The 22,872-nt window shown below is 49.3% G+C and overlaps 1 protein-coding gene across 1 annotated transcript in view; it reads left to right on the top strand.

Moving 5' to 3' along the window:
• The first annotated feature begins 4,877 nt into the window (after window positions 1-4,877).
• The window catches only part of FAF1 (Fas associated factor 1), a 151,011-nt gene continuing 133,016 nt past the window's right edge, over window positions 4,878-22,872 (top strand). The window contains exons 1-2 of the mRNA XM_038760223.1: window positions 4,878-4,998; window positions 22,660-22,728. Of these exons, the coding sequence (XP_038616151.1) occupies window positions 4,954-4,998; window positions 22,660-22,728 (114 nt within the window). The 5' untranslated portion in view covers window positions 4,878-4,953. The remainder of the gene's footprint in view (window positions 4,999-22,659; window positions 22,729-22,872) is intronic.

Here is a 22,872-nt window from a genome sequence, read left to right as displayed (position 1 = left end):
GGCGGCGCTCTGAGGAGAGGAGCCTTCCGGGAGCGGCAAGGCCGCGCGGTGTGATGGGGGCGGGCGGGCGGGCGGGCCTCTCGGGAACGGAGTCCCGGGCGTCTATGGCGGCGCGCTCTGAGGAGAGGAACCTTCCGGGAGCAGCAAGGCCGCGCGGTGTGATGGCGGGCGGGCCTTTCGGGAATGGAGTCCCGGGCGTCTCGCGGTGTGATGGCGGGCGGGCGGGCGGGCCTCTCGGGAACGGAGTCCCGGGCGTCTATGGCGGCGCTCTGAGGATAGGATCCTTCCGGGAGCAGCAAGGCCTCGCGGTGTGATGGCGGGCGGGCCTCTTGGGAACGGAGTCCCGGGCGTCTCGCGGTGTGATGGCGGGCGGGCCTCTCGGGAACGGAGTCCCGGGTGTCTATGGCGGCGCTCTGAGGATAGGATCCTTCCGGGAGCAGCAAGGCCTCGCGGTGTGATGGCGGGCGGGCCTCTCGGGAACGGAGTCCCGGGCGTCTATGGCGGCGCTCTGAGGAGAGGATCCTTCCGGGAGCAGCAAGGCCTCGCGGTGTGATGGCGGGCGGGCCTCTCGGGAACGGAGTCCCGGGCGTCTCGCGGTGTGATGGCGGGCGGGCCTCTCGGGAACGGAGTCCCGGGCATCTATGGCGGCGCTCTGAGGAGAGGATCCTTCCGGGAGCAGCAAGGCCTCGCGGTGTGATGGCGGGCGGGCCTCTCGGGAACGGAGAATGAATGAGTTGAGTTGAGGTAATTGAGGCCCAGAGAAGGGAAGTGACTTCCCCAAAGTCACACAAGCTGCCAAGCGGCTGAGGCGGGATGAGAACCCACAGAGCCACTTTACTTGTACATATTACACTTGTACATATTACATATTACCTCATATTACATGTTACTTGTACATATTACATAATACACTTTACTCTTTCCACAGAGCCACTTTACTTGTACATATTACACTTGTACATATTACACATTACTTCATATTGCATATTACTTGTGCATATTACATAATACACTTTACTCTTTCCACAGAGCCACTTTACTTGTACATATTACACCTGTACATATTACTTCATATTACATATTACTTGTACATATTACATAATACACTTTACTCTTTCCACAGAGCCACTTTACCTGTACATATTACACTTGTACATATTACATATTGCTTCATATTACATATTACTTGTACGTATTACATATTACCTCATATTACATATTACTTGTACATATTACACAATACACTCTACTCTTTCCACAGAGCCACTTTACTTGTACATATTACACTTGTACATATTACATATTACTTCATATTACATATTACTTGTACGTATTGCATAATACACTTTACTCTTTCCACAGAGCCACTTGTACATATTTATTACTCTATTAATTTTATTAATGATGTGTCTCTATCTCTAATTCTACTTATCTATTCTGTCGATATTGACGTCTGTCTCCTTGTCTTGTCTGTCTCCCCGCTTCTAGACCTTGAGCCCGTCGTCGGGTAGGGGCCGTCTCTCTCCGTGGCCGATTTGTACTTCCCGAGCGCTTAGGACAGTGCTCTGCACTCAGTAAGTGCTCAATAAATATGATTGAAAGAATGAATGAGAGGTAATCGGATTGTCCCCCGTGGGGTTCACAGTTTTAATCCCCATTTTACAGGTGAGGGAACTGAGGCCCAGAGAAGTGGTTTGCCCAAGGTTGCCCGGCTGACAGGAGGCGGGAGACTGTGTAGAGAGTGAGCCCGTCATCATCATCATCATCAATCGTATTTATTGAGCGCTTACTGTGTGCAGAGCACTGTACTAAGCGCTTGGGAAGTCCAAGTTGGCAACATATAGAGACAGTCCCTACCCAGCAGTGGGCTCACAGTCTAAAAGGTCTGTTGGGTAGGGGCCGTCTCTATCTGTGGCCGATTTGCACTTCCCGAGTGCTTAGGACAGTGCTCTGCACTCGGTAAGCGCTCAATAAATATGAATGAATGAATGACACACAAATTCGTGAAGCGTTCCATATTTTTACACATCCGCCAAACTAGCTCTCTTCCTCCCTTCAAAGCCCTACTGAGAGCTCACCTCCTCCAGTAGGCCTTCCCAGACTGAGCCCTCTTTTTCCTCTCCTCCTCCCCATCCCCCTCGCCCTACCTCCTTCCCCTCCCTTCACAGCACCTGTATATATATTTGTACTGATTGATTACCCTATTTATTTTACTTGTACATATAAAAATAAAATGAAAAATAGAATAAATATGTACAAATAAAATAGAGTAATAAATACGTACAAACATATATACATAAATACAGGTACTGTGGGGAGGGGAAGGAGGTAAGGTGGGGGGGGGATGGGGAGAGGGCTCAGTCTGGGAAGGCCTCCTGGAAAAATTTCAGCGCTCTGCACACAGTAAGCACTCAATAAATACGATTGAATGAATGTTGGGTAGGGACTGTCTCTCTATGTTGCCAACTTGGACTTCCCAAGCGCTTAGTCCAGTGCTCTGCACACAGTAAGTGCTCAATCAATACGATTGAATGAATGTTGGGTAGTTGCCAACTTGGACTTCCCAAGCGCTCAGTCCAGTGCTCTGCACACAGTAAGCGCTCAATAAATACGATTGAATGAATGTTGGGTAGTTGCCAACTTGGACTTTCCAAGTGCTCAGTCCAGTGCTCTGCACACAGTAAGCGCTCAATCAATACGATTGAATGAATGAATGTTGGGTAGGGACCGTCTCTCTATGTTGCCAACTTGTCCTTCCCAAGTGCTCAGTCCAGTGCTCTGCACACAGTAGGCGCTCAATAAATACGATTGAATGAATGAAAGTTGGGTAGGGACCGTCCCTCTACAACTTCCCAAACGCTCAGTCCAGTGCTCTGCACACAGTAAGCGCTCAATAAATACGTTTGAATGAATGTTGGGTATGGACCGTCTCTTTCTATGTTGCCAACTTGTACTTCCCAAGCGCTCGGTCCAGTGCTCTGCACACAGTAAGCGCTCAATAAATACATTTGAATGAATGTTGGGTAGGGACCGTCTCTCTATATGTTGCCAACTTGTACTTCCCAAGCGCTCAGTCCAGTGCTCTGCACACAGTAGGCGCTCAACCAATATGATTGAATGAATGAAAGTTGGTTAGGGACCGTCTCTCTATGACTTCCCAAGCGCTCAGTCCAGTGCTCTGCACACAGTAGGCGCTCAATAAATACGTTTGAATGAATGAAAGTTGGGTAGGGACCGTCTCTCTATGACTTCCCAAGCGCTCAGTCCAGTGCTCTGCACACAGTAGGTGCTCAATAAATACGTTTGAATGTCTGTTGGGTAGGGACCGTCTCTCTATGTTGCCAACTTGTACTTCCCAGGCGCTCAGTCCAGTGCTCTGCACACAGTAAGCGCTCAATCAATACGATTGAATGAATGAATGTTGGGTAGGAACCGTCTCTCTATGTTGCCAACTTGTCCTTCCCAAGCGCTCAGTCCAGTGCTCTGCACACAGTAAGCGCTCAATAAATACAATTGAATGAATGTTGGGTAGGGACCGTCTCTCTATGTTGCCAACTTGTCCTTCCCAAGCGCTCAGTCCAGTGCTCTGCACACAGTAAGTGCTCAACCAATACGATTGAATGAATGTTGGGTAGTTGCCAACTTGTCCTTCCCAAGCGCTCAGTCCAGTGCTCTGCACACAGTAAGCGCTCAATAAATACAATTGAATGAATGTTGGGTAGGGACCGTCTCTCTATGTTGCCAACTTGTCCTTCCCAAGCGCTCAGTCCAGTGCTCTGCACACAGTAAGCGCTCAATAAATACGTTTGAATGAATGAAAGTTGGGTAGGGACCGTCTCTCTATGTTGCCAATTTGTCCTTCCCAAGTGCTCAGTGCAGTGCTCTGCACACAGTAGGTGCTCAATAAATACGATTGAATGAATGAAAGTTGGGTAGGGACCGTCTCTCTATGTTGCCAACTTGAACTTCCCAAGCGCTCAGTCCAGTGCTCTGCACACAGTAAGTGCTCAACCAATACGATTGAATGAATGTTGGGTAGTTGCCAACTTGGACTTCCCAAGCACTCAGTGCAGTGCTCTGCACACAGTAGGCGCTCAATAAATACGATTGAATGAATGAATGTTGGGTAGGGACCGTCTCTCTATGTTGCCAACTTGTCCTTCCCAAGCGCTCAGTCCAGTGCTCTGCACACAGTAAGCACTCAATACGATTGAATGAATGTTGGGTAGTTGCCAACTTGGACTTCCCAAGCGCTCAGTGCAGTGCTCTGCACACAGTAGGCGCTCAATAAATACAATTGAACGAATGTTGGGTAGTTGCCAACTTGTCCTTCCCAAGCGCTCAGTGCAGTGCTCTGCACACAGTAAGCGCTCGATAAATACGTTTGAATGACTGTCGGGTAGGGACCGTCTCTATGTTGCCAACTTGGACTTCCCAAGCGCTCAGTCCAGTGCTCTGCACACAGTAAGCGCTCAATACGATTGAATGAATGTTGGGTAGTTGCCAACTTGGACTTCCCAAGGGCTCAGTGCAGTGCTCTGCACACAGTAGGCGCTCAATAAATACAATTGAATGAATGTTGGGTAGTTGCCAACTTGTCCTTCCCAAGCGCTCAGTGCAGTGCTCTGCACACAGTAGGCGCTCAATCAATACGACTGAATGAATGAATGAATGAAGGAAGGAGGGAGGGAGGGAGGGACGGGGGCGGTCTCGCGCCCCCTACAGGCGTGCGCGCGGCCCTGGGGCCCCGAGCGGCGGGCGGTCACGTGGCAGCCGTAAAGCGCCGCTTTGCGACGTCAGTGACAGGCAAAACGTGCGACAGCGGCGGCGGCGGTGGCGGCGGCCCCGGGCAACGAGGCCCAGCAGCAGCAGCAGCAGCAGCAGCAGGCCCGCGGGCGGCGAGCCGCGCCTCAGGTGGCCCGGACGGTCGCCCACTCGCCCGTGGCGACCGCCATGGCCTCCAACATGGACCGAGAGATGATCCTGGCCGACTTCCAGGTACGAGGCGACACCCTCCCGTCCGGCTTTCTCCAGTCATCCCTTCCACACCGGGAGCCCACTGCTGGCTAGGGACCGTCTCCCCATCTTGCCCACTTGGACTTCCCAATCAATCAATCAATCAATCAATCGTATTTATTGAGCGCTGACTGTGTGCAGAGCACTGCACTAAGCGCTTGGGAAGCCCAAGTGGGCAACACATAGAGACAGTCCCTACCCAACAGGGGGCTCACAGTCTCAAAGGGGGAGACGGAGAACGAAACCGAACATACTAACAAAATAAAATAAATGGGATATGTACAAGTAAAATAAATAGAGTAATAAATATGCGTAAATATATATACAGGTGATGTGGGGAAGGGAAGGAGGTAAGATGGGGGGATCGAGAGGAAGAAAGGGGCTGAGTGTGGGAAGGCCTTCTGGAGGAGGTGAGGACACAGTAAGCACTCAATACGATTGAATGAATGTTGGGTAGTTGCCAACTTGGACTTCCCAAGGGCTCAGTGCAGTGCTCTGCACACAGTAGGCGCTCAATAAATACAATTGAATGAATGTTGGGTAGTTGCCAACTTGAAGGGAGGAAGAGAGCGAGCTTGGCGGGTGGGCAGAGGGTTAGTCCCAAGCGCTTAGTCCAGTGCTCTGCACACAGTAAGCGCTCAATCGGTACGATTGATTGATTGATGTTTTGTTGTGTCGTCTGTCTCCCCCTTCTAGACTGTGAGCCCACTGTAGGGTAGGGCGCGTCTCTCCATGTTGCCAACTTGGACTTCCCAAGCGTTTAGCTCTCTTCCTCCCTTCAAGGCCCTACTGAGAGCTCACCTCCTCCAGGAGGCCTTCCCAGACCGAGCCCCTTCCTTCCTCTCCCCCTCGTCCCCCTCTCCATCCCCCCATCTTACCTCCTTCCCTTCCCCACAGCCCCTGTATATATACTTGTACATATTTATTACTCTATTTACTTATTTATTTTACTTGTACATATCTATTCTATTTATTTTATTTTGTTAGTATGTTTGGTTTTGTTCTCTGTCTCCCCCTTTTAGACTGTGAGCCCGCCGTTGGGTAGGGACTGTCTCTATATGTTGCCAACTTGTACTTCCCAAGCGCTTAGTATAGTACTCTGCACACAGTAAGCGCTCAATAAATACGATTGATTGATTGATTGATTTAGTCCAGCGCTCTGCACACAGTAAGCGCTCAGTCAGTACGATTGAATGAATGAATGGTGGGTAGGGACCGTCTCTATATGTTGCCAACTTGGACTTCCCAAGCGCTTAGTCTAGTGCTCTTCACACAGTAAGCGCTCAATAAATACGATTGAGTGAATGAATGAATGTTTGTACAGATTTATAACTCTATTTATTTTACTTGTATATATTTACTATTCTATTTTGTCAGTGATGTGCATCTAGCTTTATTTCTATTTATTTTGAAGACTTGACACCCGTCCACATGTTTTGTTTTGTTGTCTGTCTCCCCCTTCTAGATTGTGAGCTCGCTATTGGGTAGGGACCGTCTCTATATGTTGCCAACTTGGCCTTCCCAAGCGCTTAGTACAGTGCTTTGCACACAGTAAGCACTCAATAAATACGATTGAATGAATGAATTTAGTCGTATTTAGTGTGCAGAGCACTGCCCTAAGCGTTTGGGAAGTACCAGTCAGCACCTGTATATATGTTTGTACAGATTTATTACTCTATTTATTTTACTTGTACATATTTACTATTCTATTTTGTCAATGATGTGCATCTAGCTTTATTTCTATTTATTTTGATGACTTGACACCAGTCCACATGTTTTGTTTTGTTGTCTGCCTCCCCCTTCTAGACTGTGAGCCCGCTATTGGGTAGGGACTGTCTCTATATGTTGCCAACTTGTACTTCCCAAGCGCTTAGTTCAGTGCTTTGCACACAGTAAGCGCTCAGTAAATACGAATGAATGAATGAACCCATTGTTGGGTAAGGACTGTCTCCATATGTTGCCAACTCGGACTTCCCAAGCGCTTAGTCCAGTGCTCTGCACACAGTAAGCGCTCAATAAATATGATTGAGTGAGTGAATGAATGTTTGTACAGATTTATTACTCTATTTATTTTACTTGTACATATTTACTAGTCTGTTTTGTCAGTGATGTGTATCTAGCGTTATTTCTATTTATTCTGATGACTTGACACCTGACAACATGTTTTGTTTTGTTGTCTGTCTCCCCCTTCTAGACTGTGAGCCCGTTGTTGGGTAGGGACTGTCTCTGTATGTTGCCGACTTGTACTTCCCAAGCGCTTAGTCCAGTGCTCTGCACACAGTAAGCGTTCAATAAATACGATTGAATGACTGAATGAATGAACAGAGAGAGACGGTTCCTACCCAACAACGGGCTCACGGTCTAGAAGGGGGAGACAGACAACAAAACAAGTAGGCAGTTATCAGTCGCATCAAAACAGATCAGTAGAATTATCCATTCATTCATTTGATCATATTGATTGAGCGCTTACTGTGTGCGGAGCACTGGACTAAGCGCTTGGGAGAGGACAAGTCGGTAACCGATAGAGACGGTCCCTCCCCAGCAACGGGGAGACAGACAACAATCGTTCATTCATTCAATCGTATTTAGTGAGCGCCTACTGGGTGCTTAGGCACTGTCCTAAGCGCTTGGGAAGTCCAAGTCGGCAACAGAGAGAGACGGTCCCTACCCAACAGCGGGTTCACAGTCTAGAAGGGGGGGAGACAGACAACAAAACAAGCACTCTCCTTCCTTCAAACTAGCTCTCTTCCTCCATTCAAAGCCCTACTGAGAGCTCACCTCTTCCAGGAGGCCTTCCCAGACTGAGCCCACCCTTATCGTCTGCTCCTCTTCCCCTCCCCATCACCCCAACTCCCTCCCTCTGCCCTCCCCCTTCCCCTCCCCACAGCACTTGTCTATATTTATACAGATTGATTACTTTTTATTTTACTAATGATGTGTATGTAGCTATAATTCTATTTATCTGTTTTGATGGTATTGACGCCTGTCTACTTTTGCTGTCTGTCTCCCCCCTTCTAGACTGTGAGTCTGTTGTTGGGTAGGGACTGTCTCTATCTTTTGCCGAATTGTACTTTCCAAGCGCTTGGTATAGTGCTCTGCACACAGTAAGCGCTTAATAAATACGACTGACTGACGGAATGAATGAATGAACTTCACCGAAATCTTCTCCCCGGGGGCGGCCGCCCTCCCCAGCTGTTCCCACATCACTGCTTGGCACAGAGTAAGCGCTTAACAAATACCATCATCATCAGTATCAGTATTATTATCATCATCAATCGCAGACACGGAGAACCCGCCCCGCTGGCCTTTGCAAATCATTCAGTCGTATTTATTGAGCGCTTACTGTGTGCGGAGCACTGGACTAAGCGCTCGGAAAGTACAATTCAGCAACAAATAGAGACAGTCCCTAAACAGAAATGGGCTCACAGTATGGAAGGGGGGAGACAGACATCAAAACAAGTGGACAGGCAACAATAGCATCAATGTAAATAAATAGAATTATATATATATATATATATATATATACATACACATCATTAATATAAATAAATAGAATTATAGATATGTGCACATATACACACATGCTTAGGGTGGGGAGGGGGTAGAGTAGAGGGAGCAATGCACGGGATGGGGAGCAGCGGAAAAAGGGGGCCTAGGGGAAGGCCTCCTGGAGGAGGTGAGTTTTCAGTAGAGCTTTGAAGGGGGGTAAGTGTGCTAGTTTGGGCGATGTGGGGTAGGGCTGGGGTCGCTTGGCTTTGTAACTTAGCTGTGTGTTTGTGTTTGTGTCGGGAAGGAGATGCCCCCCCCCCCCCCCCCACTTCCTCCTCCTCCTCCAGGGGCCAGACACCCAACTATCCCCGTGTCACTGCCCCTCAGGTGGGCTGGGGGTCGGGAGAGAAAGGCAGGCAGGGTCTTTCAACAGAATGATCTTGTTAGCCATTTGCCACCTTGGTCTCTACAAATGGATTTTGGGAGAGACTGATTTTTGTAAAGGGAGTCACCAGGGCATGCAGTCAGTCAATCAATAGTACTTATTGAGTTCCTACTGTGTGTAGAGAACTGTAGTGAGCACTTGGGAGAGTAAGATGCACTAGCGTTGGTAGACCCTATCCCCGCCTTCAGAGAGTTTACAATTTGCCAGTTTCATTTTTGCCTTTCAGAGTTTAGCATCCCCAACCCCACCAAGGAGTTTTGGACATATTTTCACTTTTGTCTGTTTGCTCACAAGCTATTTCTTGCCTACCCAGAAAAGTTTATCAGGTATGAATGGACTAATTTACCTCTTTCAGGAAGGTTTGGCAACATTCATCCCTTTCATCCCAGTTAATTATCCACCCCACCCCCTCTGGATCCTGTTTAGGAAATGAGGTGTCTCTCCCAGTGGGATTTTCCTAGATGATATCACACACATCTTTTACTTGGCTTAAATTCTTTGGGTTGGCTATTACTTTTCACTGTCAGGAGGTCTGAATTCAGCATCCGCAAGTCCATTTTTAGTTAGTTCTGCCCAGGTTTTCAGGCCACAACCCAGAATATGTGACTTAAGCTGTAGAAACAATCAGAAATTAGCCTGGAATCCACACTTCCCTGGGGCTTCTGGGGTACATCTGAAAACAGCTTAAAATCCAGTCCCCTGTGTCCCAGCTATTCATCCTGTTTCTCCCTTGCTTCTGTAATTTGGCCTCCTTGACTCTGCAGAACAATCATTGCTCAAAAAGCCAATTGAGAATTTTAGGCCTGTTTCAAAAGTATAACAATTGGGTGATGATGATTGGGTATTTATTAACTGCTTACTATGTGCAGAGCAAATACAGTGCTGGTATAGATACAAGTTGGTCCGATCGGACAGTCCCTGTCTCCCATCGGGTTCATAGAGAGATCGTAACTTATGCAAGAGCCTAGTTTATGTCACATCTGTTTTTCTGTCACTAGGAGTTCGTTACATATGTGTATACGTAAGTATGCACAGCTATGTCGATAATACACATAATGTCAATTACACGGAAACCCGCAAAACATGCACAAATGTATATACTTTTTTTGCTTGTACAACTTTCTCCCTCTATAGGTTTTGCTGGCAACTTTATGTTGTTAGGTGACATTTATTAGGTTTCTAGACTGTAAGCTCATTGTGGGCGGGAAACATGTCTACCAACTCTGTTATACTATACTCTCCCAAGCACTCAGTACAATGCTCTGCACACAGTAAGCGCTCAATAGATTTGATTGATAATGTCCAGCCCATGCTAGAGGCATCTCAGAACAGATGAAAGTCGGGATGTTTCTCCTCAAGGCATTTTTCATCCTCAAATGGATAAACCTTTGTTCTTAACATTTCCATGCAGTAATAACACACAGATAGAGAAGTCAAGCCCAATACCCGGGACAGTGTGAATTGTTCCACGAATTCCGGATCCATTTCGCTCCCTCAGAGCATGGGGAATTCCAGGTGGAAGTGTTTTGTTTTTTTTCCCCTGGATGGAAAAGAGTGGTTTAGGCAGTAGGTAGAAGTTCTCTGCATTTGTAAGCCTGGGAAAGACTGTGGCCAAGAAGGAAGAGGGTGGTGGTGTATTTTTGTTGTTATTTTACTTTGAAGTACCTGAAACAGCAGCCTTGGAGTGGAGTAGGAGATGGAAACTTCTTTCCCTGCTCGCCACTAGCATCTGTTCGGGCCTGATTCCACCAGACCAAATTGTTCTTTGGGTCTTGGTTCCCATGCATCGGTTTCTACTCCCTGACAGTACGGCAGAAAACGATCCATTTGTTGACATCAGTTCCAGTTTCACTGTGAGGAAGAGTCGTGGGCCACCTGTTAGCTTGAGGGCCCCGGCCTGGAAGAGCGGAGGGTCTGGGAAAAAAGCCAGTCTCGGCCACCAGGAGCAAGCCAGCTCATCCTTCCCTGCCTCATTTTCCCACCCCCTAAATGGGGGTAAAGATCACTGTGGGCAGGGAATGTGTCTGTTGTATTGTTGTGTCGTACTCTTCCAAGCACTTAGTAGTACGGACAGGTGGTCAATTGAATTTATCGATCGCTTACTGTGTGCAGAGCACTGTACCTTAGTACAGTGGGAGAGTACAATATAGCAAGGTAACAGACACTTTTCTACCCACAATGAGGTTACAGTGAAGAGACTAGCTTTCACAGCAAGTGCTCAATAAATGCATTTGATTGATAATAATGATAATAATTATGGTATTTAAGCGCTTACTGTATGCTGAGCACTGTTCTGAGTGCTGGGGTAGATACAAGGTAATCAGGTTGTCGCACATGGGGTTCACTGTCTTCATCCCCATTTTACAGATTAGGGAACTAAGGCACAGAGAAGTGAAGTGGCTTGCCCAAGGTCACACAGCAGACAAGTGGCGGAGTCAGGATTAGAACCCACATCCCGTGACTCCCAAACCCGTGCTCTTGCTACTAAGCCACGCTTCTTTTATGTCCCAGGTTGTCTGTCAGTTTATTTAGCGGCAGCAGGTTGGGGGCTCTTTCAAAGAAAGGGACAGCTCAGTAATCCTCCTCCTCCTCCTCATCATCCTAATACTTGTTGAGCCCTTCCTATGTGCCGAGCACTGTACTAAACTCTGGGGTAGATATTGTACTTTTCCATGTGCTTAATGTAGTTCTGTGCACATAGTAAGCACTCAAACACCATCCATACAAGTTAATCAGGTTGGACACAGTCCCTGCCCCGCACAGTCTGTTAACAATGCCATCTTAAATCTTTTTGACATTTTCCATTTTCTCATCAGGTAGCTCACTCTGTCCTCACAACGCCCCCGTAAAGTAGGAAGAAGCGAGCACTGTCACTCTCATTTTCCAGATGAGGAGACTCTGGCCCACAGAGGGCCAATGACCAGTGGCCCAGGAAGGAGTAGAACTGGTCCATCCGTCCCGTCCCCCCACCCCCTGCAGCCCTGGCCTTTTTTCCCCCCGAGACCACAATATTAGGCGTCGAGCCTGGATCTTGGGGAATGGGGTCAAACGCTTAAAAGAATTTTCCCCAGAGGGAAGGTCTGTGATGAATTGTTCTTCTCTGGGGAGTTCTCTGTGACAGTGGTGGAGTTCATCAGGCCCCCAAACTCGGAGGAGATAAGCACCAGGAGAAGCCAGTCCCACGTTCTGGGGCAGCTGATAAGAATGAGAATGTTTTGAGATAAGGAGTGCAAAACCAATTCAGAGTTGCCATCTCAAAGGCAAAATGTGTAGAGGCGAGGATGCCCATGACCCATATAGGCGTATTGTTCCGTGACCCATATAGGCGTATTGTTCTAGGCTCAGCTCAGAAATGAATTTGATTTCAGGTAGAACCCCCCCCCCCCCCCCAGCCCCGCACCGTGGTTAGAATGGGGAACAAATTGCCAAAATCAGCTTTGAAAGTAAGTAGTGTTAATCATTTCAAGAGGGAGCGGAGTATGTTTGTGGTAAAGGAATGAATACCAAGGTCCACCTCCAGTTCTGGCAGACAGGAGCCAGGAGGGAGGGGGTGTTGGAGGTATTTCCTGGGCTTACGAGGACAGGCGAGCATTGATGAATCAGGAGGGTTTTTTCTAACGTTTTTCAAAAAGAAAGCTAATGGGTTTATGTAACAAAGAGATGCATTCAGCGAATGGTCCAGATCCTGTTGTTTTTATTCGGGGATTTTTTTTTTTTCGGTTTCCGTGGCGAGAAAGTGATTCCCAAACCGAGCCATTCCGAACCTGAGTGGGCCAACCTCCAGCCTTGTGGCCTGGTCCTGCCGAGAGACCCCATGCAGCTGGATTCCATTGATAGTCTTTATTGAGCCCCCGCTGGGTGCGGAGCACTGTTCCGAGTTCTCCGGAGAGAATAATGGGATTAGGGGATCGAACCTGTTGCCCAAGTGGGGAAATCAGACACTTGGATCCACTGGCGACTGTGCATTTCCTCTACTCCCTCTCCCTTCTACATCGCCCTTCCACTTGAGTTTGTACCCTTTTTCCACCCCACCCTCAACCCCTCAGCACTTACGTCCATTTCCGTAGTTTATTTCTGTGTATTAATGTCCGTCCCCCCCTCCAGACTGTAAGCTCATTGTGGTCAGGGAACGTGTCTAACAACTCTGTGGTATTGGACTGTCCCAAGCGCTTAGTATACAGCTCAGGAAATACTGTTGATTGATGTGCATGGAGCCTCTGGTGGTTTAAGCAGCTGGAGTGTCCACGAGCTGAGGGGCTGCAGATGGGGAAGGGCTCTGAAGGTGGGAAAAGTGGTGGTCTGCTGGATGGGGAGTGGGCTCCAGAGAGGAGAGAGTGTGAGAGCAGGTGGTCACTGGCGAGAGAGATGTCAGTGATGAGAGCGAGACACAGGGGAATAGGTTGTCTTGAGAGGAATTATTAATAATTATAATAATTGTGGTATTTAAGTGCTTACTGTGTACCAGGCATTGTACTAAGCGCTGGGGTGGATATAAGCAAATAGGGTTGGACACAGTCCCTGTACTGCATAGTGCTCATAGTCTCAATCCCCATTTTACAGATGAGGTAACTAAGGCAACTAAGGCAAGGAGAAGTGAAGTGAGGTCAATTATGTTTAAGCTCATTATGGGCAGGGAATGTGTCCGCTAATTCTGTTGTATCGTACTCTGCCAAGCACTTAGTACCGTGTTCTACACCTAGTAAGCGCTCAATAAATATGATTGATTGAGGGCAAAGTGGAGGTTAGGACAAGAGCAGCGAGGGGTGAGGGCCTTGAAGCCACTGTTTCTGCTTGACGTGAAGAGGAGCGAGTAACCAAATGGAGAAGCAACATGGCCTAGTGGGAAGAGCCCGGGCCTGGGTGTCAGCAGGACTTGGCCGAGGGCTGAGGAGTTTTGCGTTTGCTCTCGAAGCAAGCCATCCACTACCCCCACCATCTGACGTGCATCCAGGACTCAACGTTCCCAGGGGGAGTTCCAGTCTCGGCACATTCCTCTGACTGGTCGTCGCCCGCCCGGCCCCCCTCAACTCGCACTGGCACAGCCCTGCAGTCGCTTGCACGCTCGGGCCGATGCCCGTCGGCCAACCGGCCAACCCAGTGAGGATGCCAGTCCACGCTTCACTTGGCTGCCAGGATGGGTTTTTCGGGGACCATCTCCCCACACTTCAAAATCCACCATCTTTTTTTTTGTGTGTGTGTTTGTTTTTTTTTTTAAACGGTCTGTGTTAAACGTTGACTCTGTTCCAGGCACTGTTCTAAGCCTTGGGGTGAATACAAGCTAATCAGGTGGAGAGGACCCTTCCTTCCTCTCCCCCTCGTCCCCCTCTCCATCCCCCCCATCTTACCTCCATCCCTTCCCCACAGCACCTGTATATATGTATATATGTTTGTACATATTTATTACTCTATTTATTTATTTATTTATTTTACTTGTACATATCTATTCTGTTTTATTTCGTTAGTATGTTTGGTTTTGTTCTCTGTCTCCCCCTTTTAGACTGTGAGCCCACTGTTGGGTAGGGACTGTCTCTATATGTTGCCAACTTGGACTTCCCAAGCACTTAGTACAGTGCTCTGCACACAGTAAGCGCTCAATAAATACGATTGATTGATCAGGTGGATGCAGTCCTTGTCCCAAATGGTGCTCACAGTCTTGTTCCCCATTTTACAGATGAGGTAACTGAGGCACAGAGAAGTGAAGTGGCTTGCCCAGGGTCACTCAGCAGACAAGTGGCCGAGCCAGGATTAAAACCTAGGTCCTTCTGACTCCCAGTCCCATGCTCTGTCCACTACAGGCCATGCTGCTTCTATTTATTGAGCGCGTACGGTTACGGAGCGCCTAACTGAGCGCTTTGGAGAGGATAGTACAATAGAGTCGGTAGACACAGGCCCTGCCCCCAAGGAGCTTATGGAAAATTTGGTTCTGGACACCTGGCTCATCTTGGGACCTTTTGGGAGGCGGTTCAGGGGGTGGAGGAGTAGGGTCCGGGGGGCAGCGGCAGCGGGCTGAAGCAAACCATGTAGAGATTTAAAAAAAGGCAGAAATGCAGTTGTCCACAAACTTTAATCCAGAGTATTGTCTCAGCCAAAGGAAAACATAATGAGTCCGTCTGCTTTGTTGCTCCAAACGAGTAGACCTGTGTTCCCTGGAGTGATGCAATGTAGAATTGAGCAGGTTTTTTTTAATCTCCCTCTCCGTGGTAGAAAATGGACTCTTTCTCACCAGGGAATTTATGGCAGCGGGCTGGCGCTCAGCAGAACCTACATTATTATTACTATTTTGGTATTTGCTAAGCGCTTACTATGTGCTGAGCACTGTTCTAAGCGCTGGGGTAGATACAAGGTAATCAGGTCAGACACAGACCCTGACTCACATGGGGGCTTGTGGTCTTAATCCCTTAATCCCCATTTTACAGATGAGGAAACGGAGGCACAGAGAAGTGACGCTACTTGCCCAAGGTCACACAGCAGATATGTGGCGGAGCCGGGATTAAAACCCACATCCTCTGACTCCCGGGCCCGTGCTCTTTCCACTAGGCCACACTGCTTCCCCATGTTCCTCAACCCACGGATTTGAAGAAAAAGGGAAGTTTTTCCTCTCTTTTGGAGGTGCATTCAGCTCGATCAGTGGCATTTATTGAGCACTTAACTATGTGCAGAGCACCGTATACTAGGTGGTTGGGAGAATACAGTAGAGTTGATCAGTCAGTTGTATTTATTGAGTGCTTGCCTTGTACAGAGCACTGTATTAAGCACTTGGGAGAGTACAACACAACAATGTAACAGACACATTCCCTGCCCACAGCGAGCTTCCAGTCTAGAGGACTGAGTTGGGTGAGTGTGTCTGGGTGTCTGCCCTGTGCCGGGCAGGAGGTGAGGTGCCCTGTGTGGGACTCTGGGTCCTGCCCAGGAACCTCTTCCCCAGGCTTGGCTCCATCCCCCAGTGCTGCCTCCATTGCCGCTTCAGGCCTTCACCTTGTTTGATCTTCATCCCTCCTCTCCCTCCCTCTTTTCTCTTCCCTCCTTCCCTCCCTCTCTCCCTTTCTCTTCCCTTCCTCCCTCCCTCTTTCCTGTAGCTGCCTTGGTCATTGCAGGAGGCTGTTTTTTTGGGCCCCAGCCACGACACTGTGGAATCACTCCCCCTGCGCCTTCCCTTCTCAGTAAATGTGTATTTAGTGTAGCTATTCAGCGCTCTCCCTGAGAATGAAAGGTTCCTTTAACTGTCTGCACTGGCTCTCTCCCGCCTAAGCTGTTGGAGAGTTGAGTGCTGTTTGAATCGGAGAGAAATTTTGGAGGCCCAGAGAGAGCCAGAGCCTCCTGAAATGTCCTGAGGTCTCCTGAAGCATCCTGAAGCCGTGTCACTCCCCGCTTCCCAACCCTACTGCAGTTATGTCCATATCTATAATTTTATTTATTTCTATTAATGTCTGTCTCATTCATTCATTCAATCGTATTTATTGAGCACTGTACTAAGTGCTTGGGAAGTACAAGTTGGCGACATATAGAGACGGTCGCTACCCAACAGTGGGCTCACAGTCTAGAGGGATGAGGGGAGGAGAAAGGGGGTGTGAAAAGGGGGCGGGAGGAAGGGGGTAAGGAAGGTCTGGGAGAGAAGAAACGGGTGTGTGAAAGAATAATGGGGTGTAAAAAAAAAAACTGAGGAGAAGAGGGTGTGAAAAGGAGCTGGGGGAGGGGAATGGGGGTGTGAAAAGGGGCTGAGGAGGGGAATAGGGATGTGGAAAGGAGCTGGGGGAGAGGGGAATGGGGGTGTGAAAAGGGGCTGGGGAAAGAGGGGAAATGGGGGGTGAAAGGGGGCTGGGGAAAGGGGAATGGGGGGGTGAAAAGGGGCTGGGGAAAGAGGGGAATGGGGGTGTGGTCTCCCCTTCAAGACTGTCATCTCGTTAGAAGCAGGGAATGTGTCTGTTCTATTGTTATATTGTACCTTCCCAAGCGTTTAGTACAGTGCTCTGTGCCCAGTAAGTGCTCAGTAAATAGATTGACTGACAGCTGTTGGGAGTAGAGGGAGTGGGGGCCCTGAGGATTCTTGGCAATCTGCCACCATTTCCGACTCGCCTGCACGTGCTCAAGGCCCACAAGACTGACCGCTCCTACGGTGATGAGCGGGCACAGGTGGCATCTCCGGTGGCCCAGGGCTTCTGCCCATGTGGCTCCTGGTACTCCTCTGCCTAAGCCAAAGGGCAGCTTCCCCTCCCATTCATGGCGGAGGCGGGTGGCGAGTGACCGGAGGGGCAGGCTCTCGGGACTTCCAGAACTCCTACCACCCCACCCACCAGGGATCAGAGAGCCCGGTGGGTCAGAGGCAGAAGAGTCAGGGGTGGGGAGTGGGTGGGAGCCCAGGGTGGCCTCCCTGGCGGAGGCAGTGACTCATTAGTGGATGGTACGATTGGCCCAGGAGGGAGATCAGGGTAGGAAGCCATAATCAGTGGTATTTACTGAGCCTCTACGCTGTGCAGAACTCTGTTCTATGTATTATTTTTTATGGCATTTGTTAAGTACTTACTCCGTGCCAGTCACTGTTCTAAGCACAGGGGTAGATACAAGGTAATCAGGTCAGACACAGTCCATGTCCCACATGGGGTTCACTGCCTTAACCCCCATTTTACAGATGAGGGAACTGAGGCCCAAAGAAGTGAAGTTACCTGCCCTGGGTCACACAGCAGACAAAAGGAGGAGTGCTCAGTTCAAAACAGACAAGTGACCAGTCCGCAAAGAGCTCACCCTCTAATCAATCAGTCAATCAGTCGTGTTTATTGAGCACTTGCTGTGTGCAGAGCACTGTACTAAGCGCTTGGGAAGTACAAGTTGGCAACATATAGAGACAGTCCCTACCCAACAGTGGGCTCACAGTCTAAAAGGGGGAGACGGAGAATGAAACCAAACATACTAACAAAATAAAATAAATAGAATAGATATGTACAAGTAAAATAAATAGAGTAATAAATATGTATAAACATATATACAGGTGCTGTGGGAAAGGGAAGGAGGTAAGACGAGGGGGATGGAAAGGGGGACGAGGGGGAGAGGAATCAATCAGTCAATCGTATTTATTGAGCGCTTACTGTGTGCAGAACACTGTACTAAGCGCTTGGGAAGTACAAGTTGGCAACATATAGAGACCCTCTAACAGAGGAGGCACCCATAAAGTTTAAAAACAGAGTCACTGTGGCATAGTGGATAGAGCCCGGGCTGGGAGTCGGAAGGACTTGGGTTCTAATCCCGGCTCTGACACTTGTCTGCTTTGTGACCTCGGCCAAGTCACTTCACTACTCTGGGCCTCAGTTACCTCGTCTGTAAAATGGGGATTAAGAGCGTGAGCTCCATGTGGGACAGGGACTGTGGCCAACCTGATTAACTTCTCAGTGCTTAGAACAGTGCTTGGCACATAGTAAGCGCTAAACAAGTACCATTATTATTGTTGCTATTATTATAATTCCCCTGGTGGTCCCCCCTCATCTGTCTCCTTTCTGATTTGGGTGGGTGAGGCGGGGCCGGGGATATGTTGGCCCCAGCCTGAGTGTCTGGTTGGGGACCCCCGTATGGGACAGCCGGCCGACCAATAAAACCCCGGGTTGTGTCTTTCAAACACATTTTCTCTGTTCGGGAGCAACAAAACAAATGTCAGGCTGGGCTAGGCACCCGAGGGTGCGTTGAAATTCGTTGTCGAATTTGTACCGCTGTGCCTCCTCTTGTGGCTACAAAAAAGAAGCCAAAACTCTCAAAGGAACCAGTTCTGTGGAGAAGTTTTGTACCAAATGACACTTTGGGGGAAACTTTAATCTCTCTGCAGTCATCGCAGACCTATCGAGGGAGAAAACATATAGCCCAGTAAGTGAAAGCATAAATCAGTGGATGATGCTACTCGCCGAATGCCCGCTGTGGATCGAGCACTGTACTAAGCACTAGGGAGGGAACCCTAGACACGTGGGCTTGAGGAAGACTTTTCCCCTGTGCCAGCGACCCGCCAGCAGTGAGTTCCCCGTTAGACTGAGAGCCCACTTTTAGACTGTGAGCCCACTTTAGACTGTGAGCCCACTATTGGGTAGGGACTGTCTCTATATGTTGCCAATTTGGACTTCCCAAGCGCTTAGTACAGTGCTCTGCACACAGTAAGCGCTCAATAAATACGATTGATGATGATGCCGGTCCGGAGTGGGCCGGTGGTCGAGAGCGGGGTGATGGCAGCCAGAAACTACGCTGTCTCTAGAACTCCCCCTTCTAGACCGTGAGCCCACTGTTGGGTAGGGACTGTCTCTATATGTTGCCAACTTGTACTTCCCAAGCGCTTAGTACAGTGCTCTGCACACAGTAAGCGCTCAATAAATACGATTGATTGTCTCTCTGTCACTCTGTCTCTCTCTCTCTGTCAGTCCGTCTCCACCTGCCCGACAGTGGAGCCCTTTATGGGCCTGCTGTTGTTCCCCAGGCAAATGGGACCAAACGGCAGGTGTGTCAGCCGCTGCGTGATCCAAAGTTTCCCCGGGGGGAGCTGGCCCTTCTGTTTCTTCTCCCTACTGACTTTTAGCTGCTCCCAGCTTCTCAACAGCTGTCGCAGACAGAGAGCTGGGGAGGCCAGGCGCCTTCAAGCCCCCCCAGGCACGTTAAAATGTGCTTTTTGTTTGACACTCTGGAAAAGGTTTGGTGGTGGAGGAGCCCTCTGTTAGGGGCTAAAATGAGACGCTGGGATTATTTTTGGGTTTCTGTTTTCCTGGCCACCTCCGTTCCCTGAAGTGATGAATAATGAAGTTTCTGCAGTGTTTTTTCCCAGGGAACCTCTTGGTCCTTGGCGGCGCAGTGTTTTGCACAGTGTTTTTCTTATGAGACGCCTCTCGGCCCCTGGCGGCACAGGGTTTTGTGCAGTGTTTTAGGGGTGGTGATGATGTCATCTCAGCAGTCAGTATCGGCTGTGATGTGTCCACTAGTTTAGGTTTCTGTGGCATTTCATTTTGGCATCAGGTCACAGGGCACCAATAGTAATCATAATTGTGCTGTGTCATTAGTTAAGCCCTTACTATGTGCCAAACACTGTACTAAGCTTTGATGATTGAGTCGAACACAGCCCCTGTCCTACTTGGGGCTCCTAGTGTGAGGCGGGAGAAAGTGCCAGGATTTCATCCTCATTTTGCAGTTAGGCCCCAGGGGCCCGGCGAGGGCAAAGGGGACTGGGATTGGGGCAGGCGGCCGAATGAACCAAGGTTGGCCAGGGCAGCGCAGCCTAAGAGAGCTCCAGCCAGAAGTTTCCCAGATGGCAAGGCCGGGTTCCCTCGCCCAGTTCCGTTTTCTTGAAAAACTGCGTATTTACTAACAACGTGTGGGGTTTGGCCTGGTTTCGCTTTAAACTGCCGCCCAAAGAGTCCCGTAATTATGGGGCAGAAGGAAAACCAGTTCCTCAGGACCAATTTAGTAGAAAATGTAACGATTGTGAAGTGCTCGAGATCCTGTTTGTAGGAAAGCTGGGGTTGTTGGGCAGCTGTGAAAGTTTTAGCTCTGCTGGCCCTAGGGACCGCTTGTCACCCATCGGCCCCGTCCACCCCGAGGCGCGCCTCTGAGGGGTGTTTTCGTGCTTGGTCGTCCCTTGTCACAGTCTTCTAGACCGTGAGCCCACTGTTGGGTAGGGACTGTCTCTATATGTTGCCAACTTGTACTTCCCAAGCGCTTAGTACAGTGCTCTGCACACAGTAAGCGCTCAATAAATGTGATTGATTGATTGACCAGCCTGGAGAGTTCCCAGGAACGCGGTGGCTCAGGTTTCAGGATAGCCCCTGCTGCTAGCCCAACAGCCAGGAGTTGGCAATCGTGAGTGACACCAGTGGCTTCCAGCACGGCCTCCTGGAAAGAGCCTGGGCGTCAGAGGACCTGGTTTCTGATCCCAGCTCTGCCGCTCATCTGCTGCGGGACCATGGGCAAGTCACCTGACTTCTCTGTGGCTCCGTTTTCTCATCTGCAGAATGGGGATTCAGTACTGTTGCCCCCTCTTACGTAACCTGTGAGCCTCATGTGGGACATGATGATCTTGTATCTACCCCAGCACTTAGTACGGTGCTTGGCACGTAGTAAGCGCTTAACAAATACCACAACTATCATTATTGTTATTATTTCCCCTGTCACATCTGTTCCCCCGTCCCCTCCACAGGCCCTGGAGGGACAGGGAACGAGGAAGGTGAAAGGGGGCAAGAAGGGGCTGCCTTTCAAGATTGGCTTGGGGCTCCTTTGCTGAGGGGGATCCGGGGACAGGCTCCACTTTGAGACCCTTGCTCTGAGGGTGACCATGCCCCCCTCCACCTTTTTGGCCTCCGTCCCACCTTCTCTTTGGGAGATGGCTGAGGTGACCCCTCCCGGGCTATTTTGTGAGGCGATTTTCTGGAGAATTGCATCCCGGGTTTGGCTCTTGGGCCTTCACCCTGGCTTCATCCTGGGGGAGCACGGTAACCTCACGGATGGAGATTCAGGCATTTGGATCACATATGGGCCTCTTCGGGTCCTGGAGTCCTGAGGCTGAAGCATGCTCTTCTTAAACAAAAAAGACTTCATCGTAGCCATGAGCACAGTAAGGTAGTCACAGAGGAGTATCTGGCAGTGGAGCAGATGTTGGCCTAGAACACCTGATCTTCATTAGGGTTTCTCTGGAGGCTTTTGAGTGTGCTCTTCTGTGTGTGCGTGCACACACATGCACACACCACCTTTTCATACAGTATTTCCTCCGTCGGCTGTGGTTAAATAGCCATCACCTGAATCATCGTGGAGGATGCCGGCCCTGTCAGAAATAACTGGGCCTGATCCCTTTGGGGACTGACTCTGGCCTCCCCATCTGGCTGAGGAGGGAGGCGGCCTGGCCGATAAAGAGACATGAAGAGGTGGCCCGGACCCCTGGGGTGGAAGGTTTTCTCATCAAGCAGGCCAAGATCCCAGAAGCTTCGTGGGTGCCTGTCCGCGGGTTCCCGGCCCCCTGGGCAAGTCAGCATTTCTCTGGCCCTCAGGGTCTCTGCCTTGAGCGAGAGGAACAGCGTTCATCCCCCTCCATCTCCTGCCCCATCAGCATCCAGGCCCCGGCTCTGACAGATACCTCAGAGGGAGAACGATTCTGCCAAGGTTAGGGCGGGCTCATCGTAGGGGTACCAGAATCCAGCAGGTGTATCATCAAGGGGGAGTCAGCTTGAATGGAGAGCCATGGCAAAATGTGGGGACAATTCTGTAGCCCTCACGGGAGTGATGAGCACCCATCTTGTCCTGTCATCATGCGGGTCAAACGTCGACTCGTGATCACCAGCGGTATTTATTGAGTGCTTACTGTGTGCAAATCACTGTACTAGGCACTTGGGAGAGTACAATCCACCAATAAACAGACACTCCCTGTCCACAACAAGCTCACAGTCTAGAGGGGGAGACAGACATTAATATAAGTAAATAAATTGCAGATATATAGCACTAGCCAGAGGCGAGCGAAGCTCCCTGGAGGTTCTGTAACCTAACGGTGCCCATCCCCGTCGGGTTTCAAGATTCTTCAGTCTATTTTGATGCCAAGTCAGACCTTTTGGGATGAGGGTGTTTCAGGAACATTGAATATGTACTGGCTTACTTTTATGGGGGTCTTATAATCTCAATCATATATGTCCCTGATGTTCTAAAGTTTCAGAAATCCTTCCTTTTCAGAAACATATGTAAATTCTCTTCTTCTTTTCTTTGTATTTTAGGCCTGCACCGGTATTGAAAATATTGATGAAGCTATTACGTTGCTTGAACAGAATAACTGGGATTTGGTGGTAAGTGCTTTCCTGCTTTATATAAGTCTCTAATCAATAGCGAGAGTGAGTTCTGACTTCCTTTCACCTGTCCAGTTTGTGGGAGGGGTCTCCGTCAGGCTTGGGGAGGGAGGAGAAAAGAAACCATGAATGATGCAACGACCC

Source organism: Tachyglossus aculeatus, chromosome 18, assembly GCF_015852505.1.
Source record: "Tachyglossus aculeatus isolate mTacAcu1 chromosome 18, mTacAcu1.pri, whole genome shotgun sequence".
Taxonomy (NCBI): Eukaryota; Metazoa; Chordata; class Mammalia; order Monotremata; family Tachyglossidae; genus Tachyglossus; species Tachyglossus aculeatus.
This window is presented reverse-complemented; position numbering and strand designations above follow the sequence as displayed.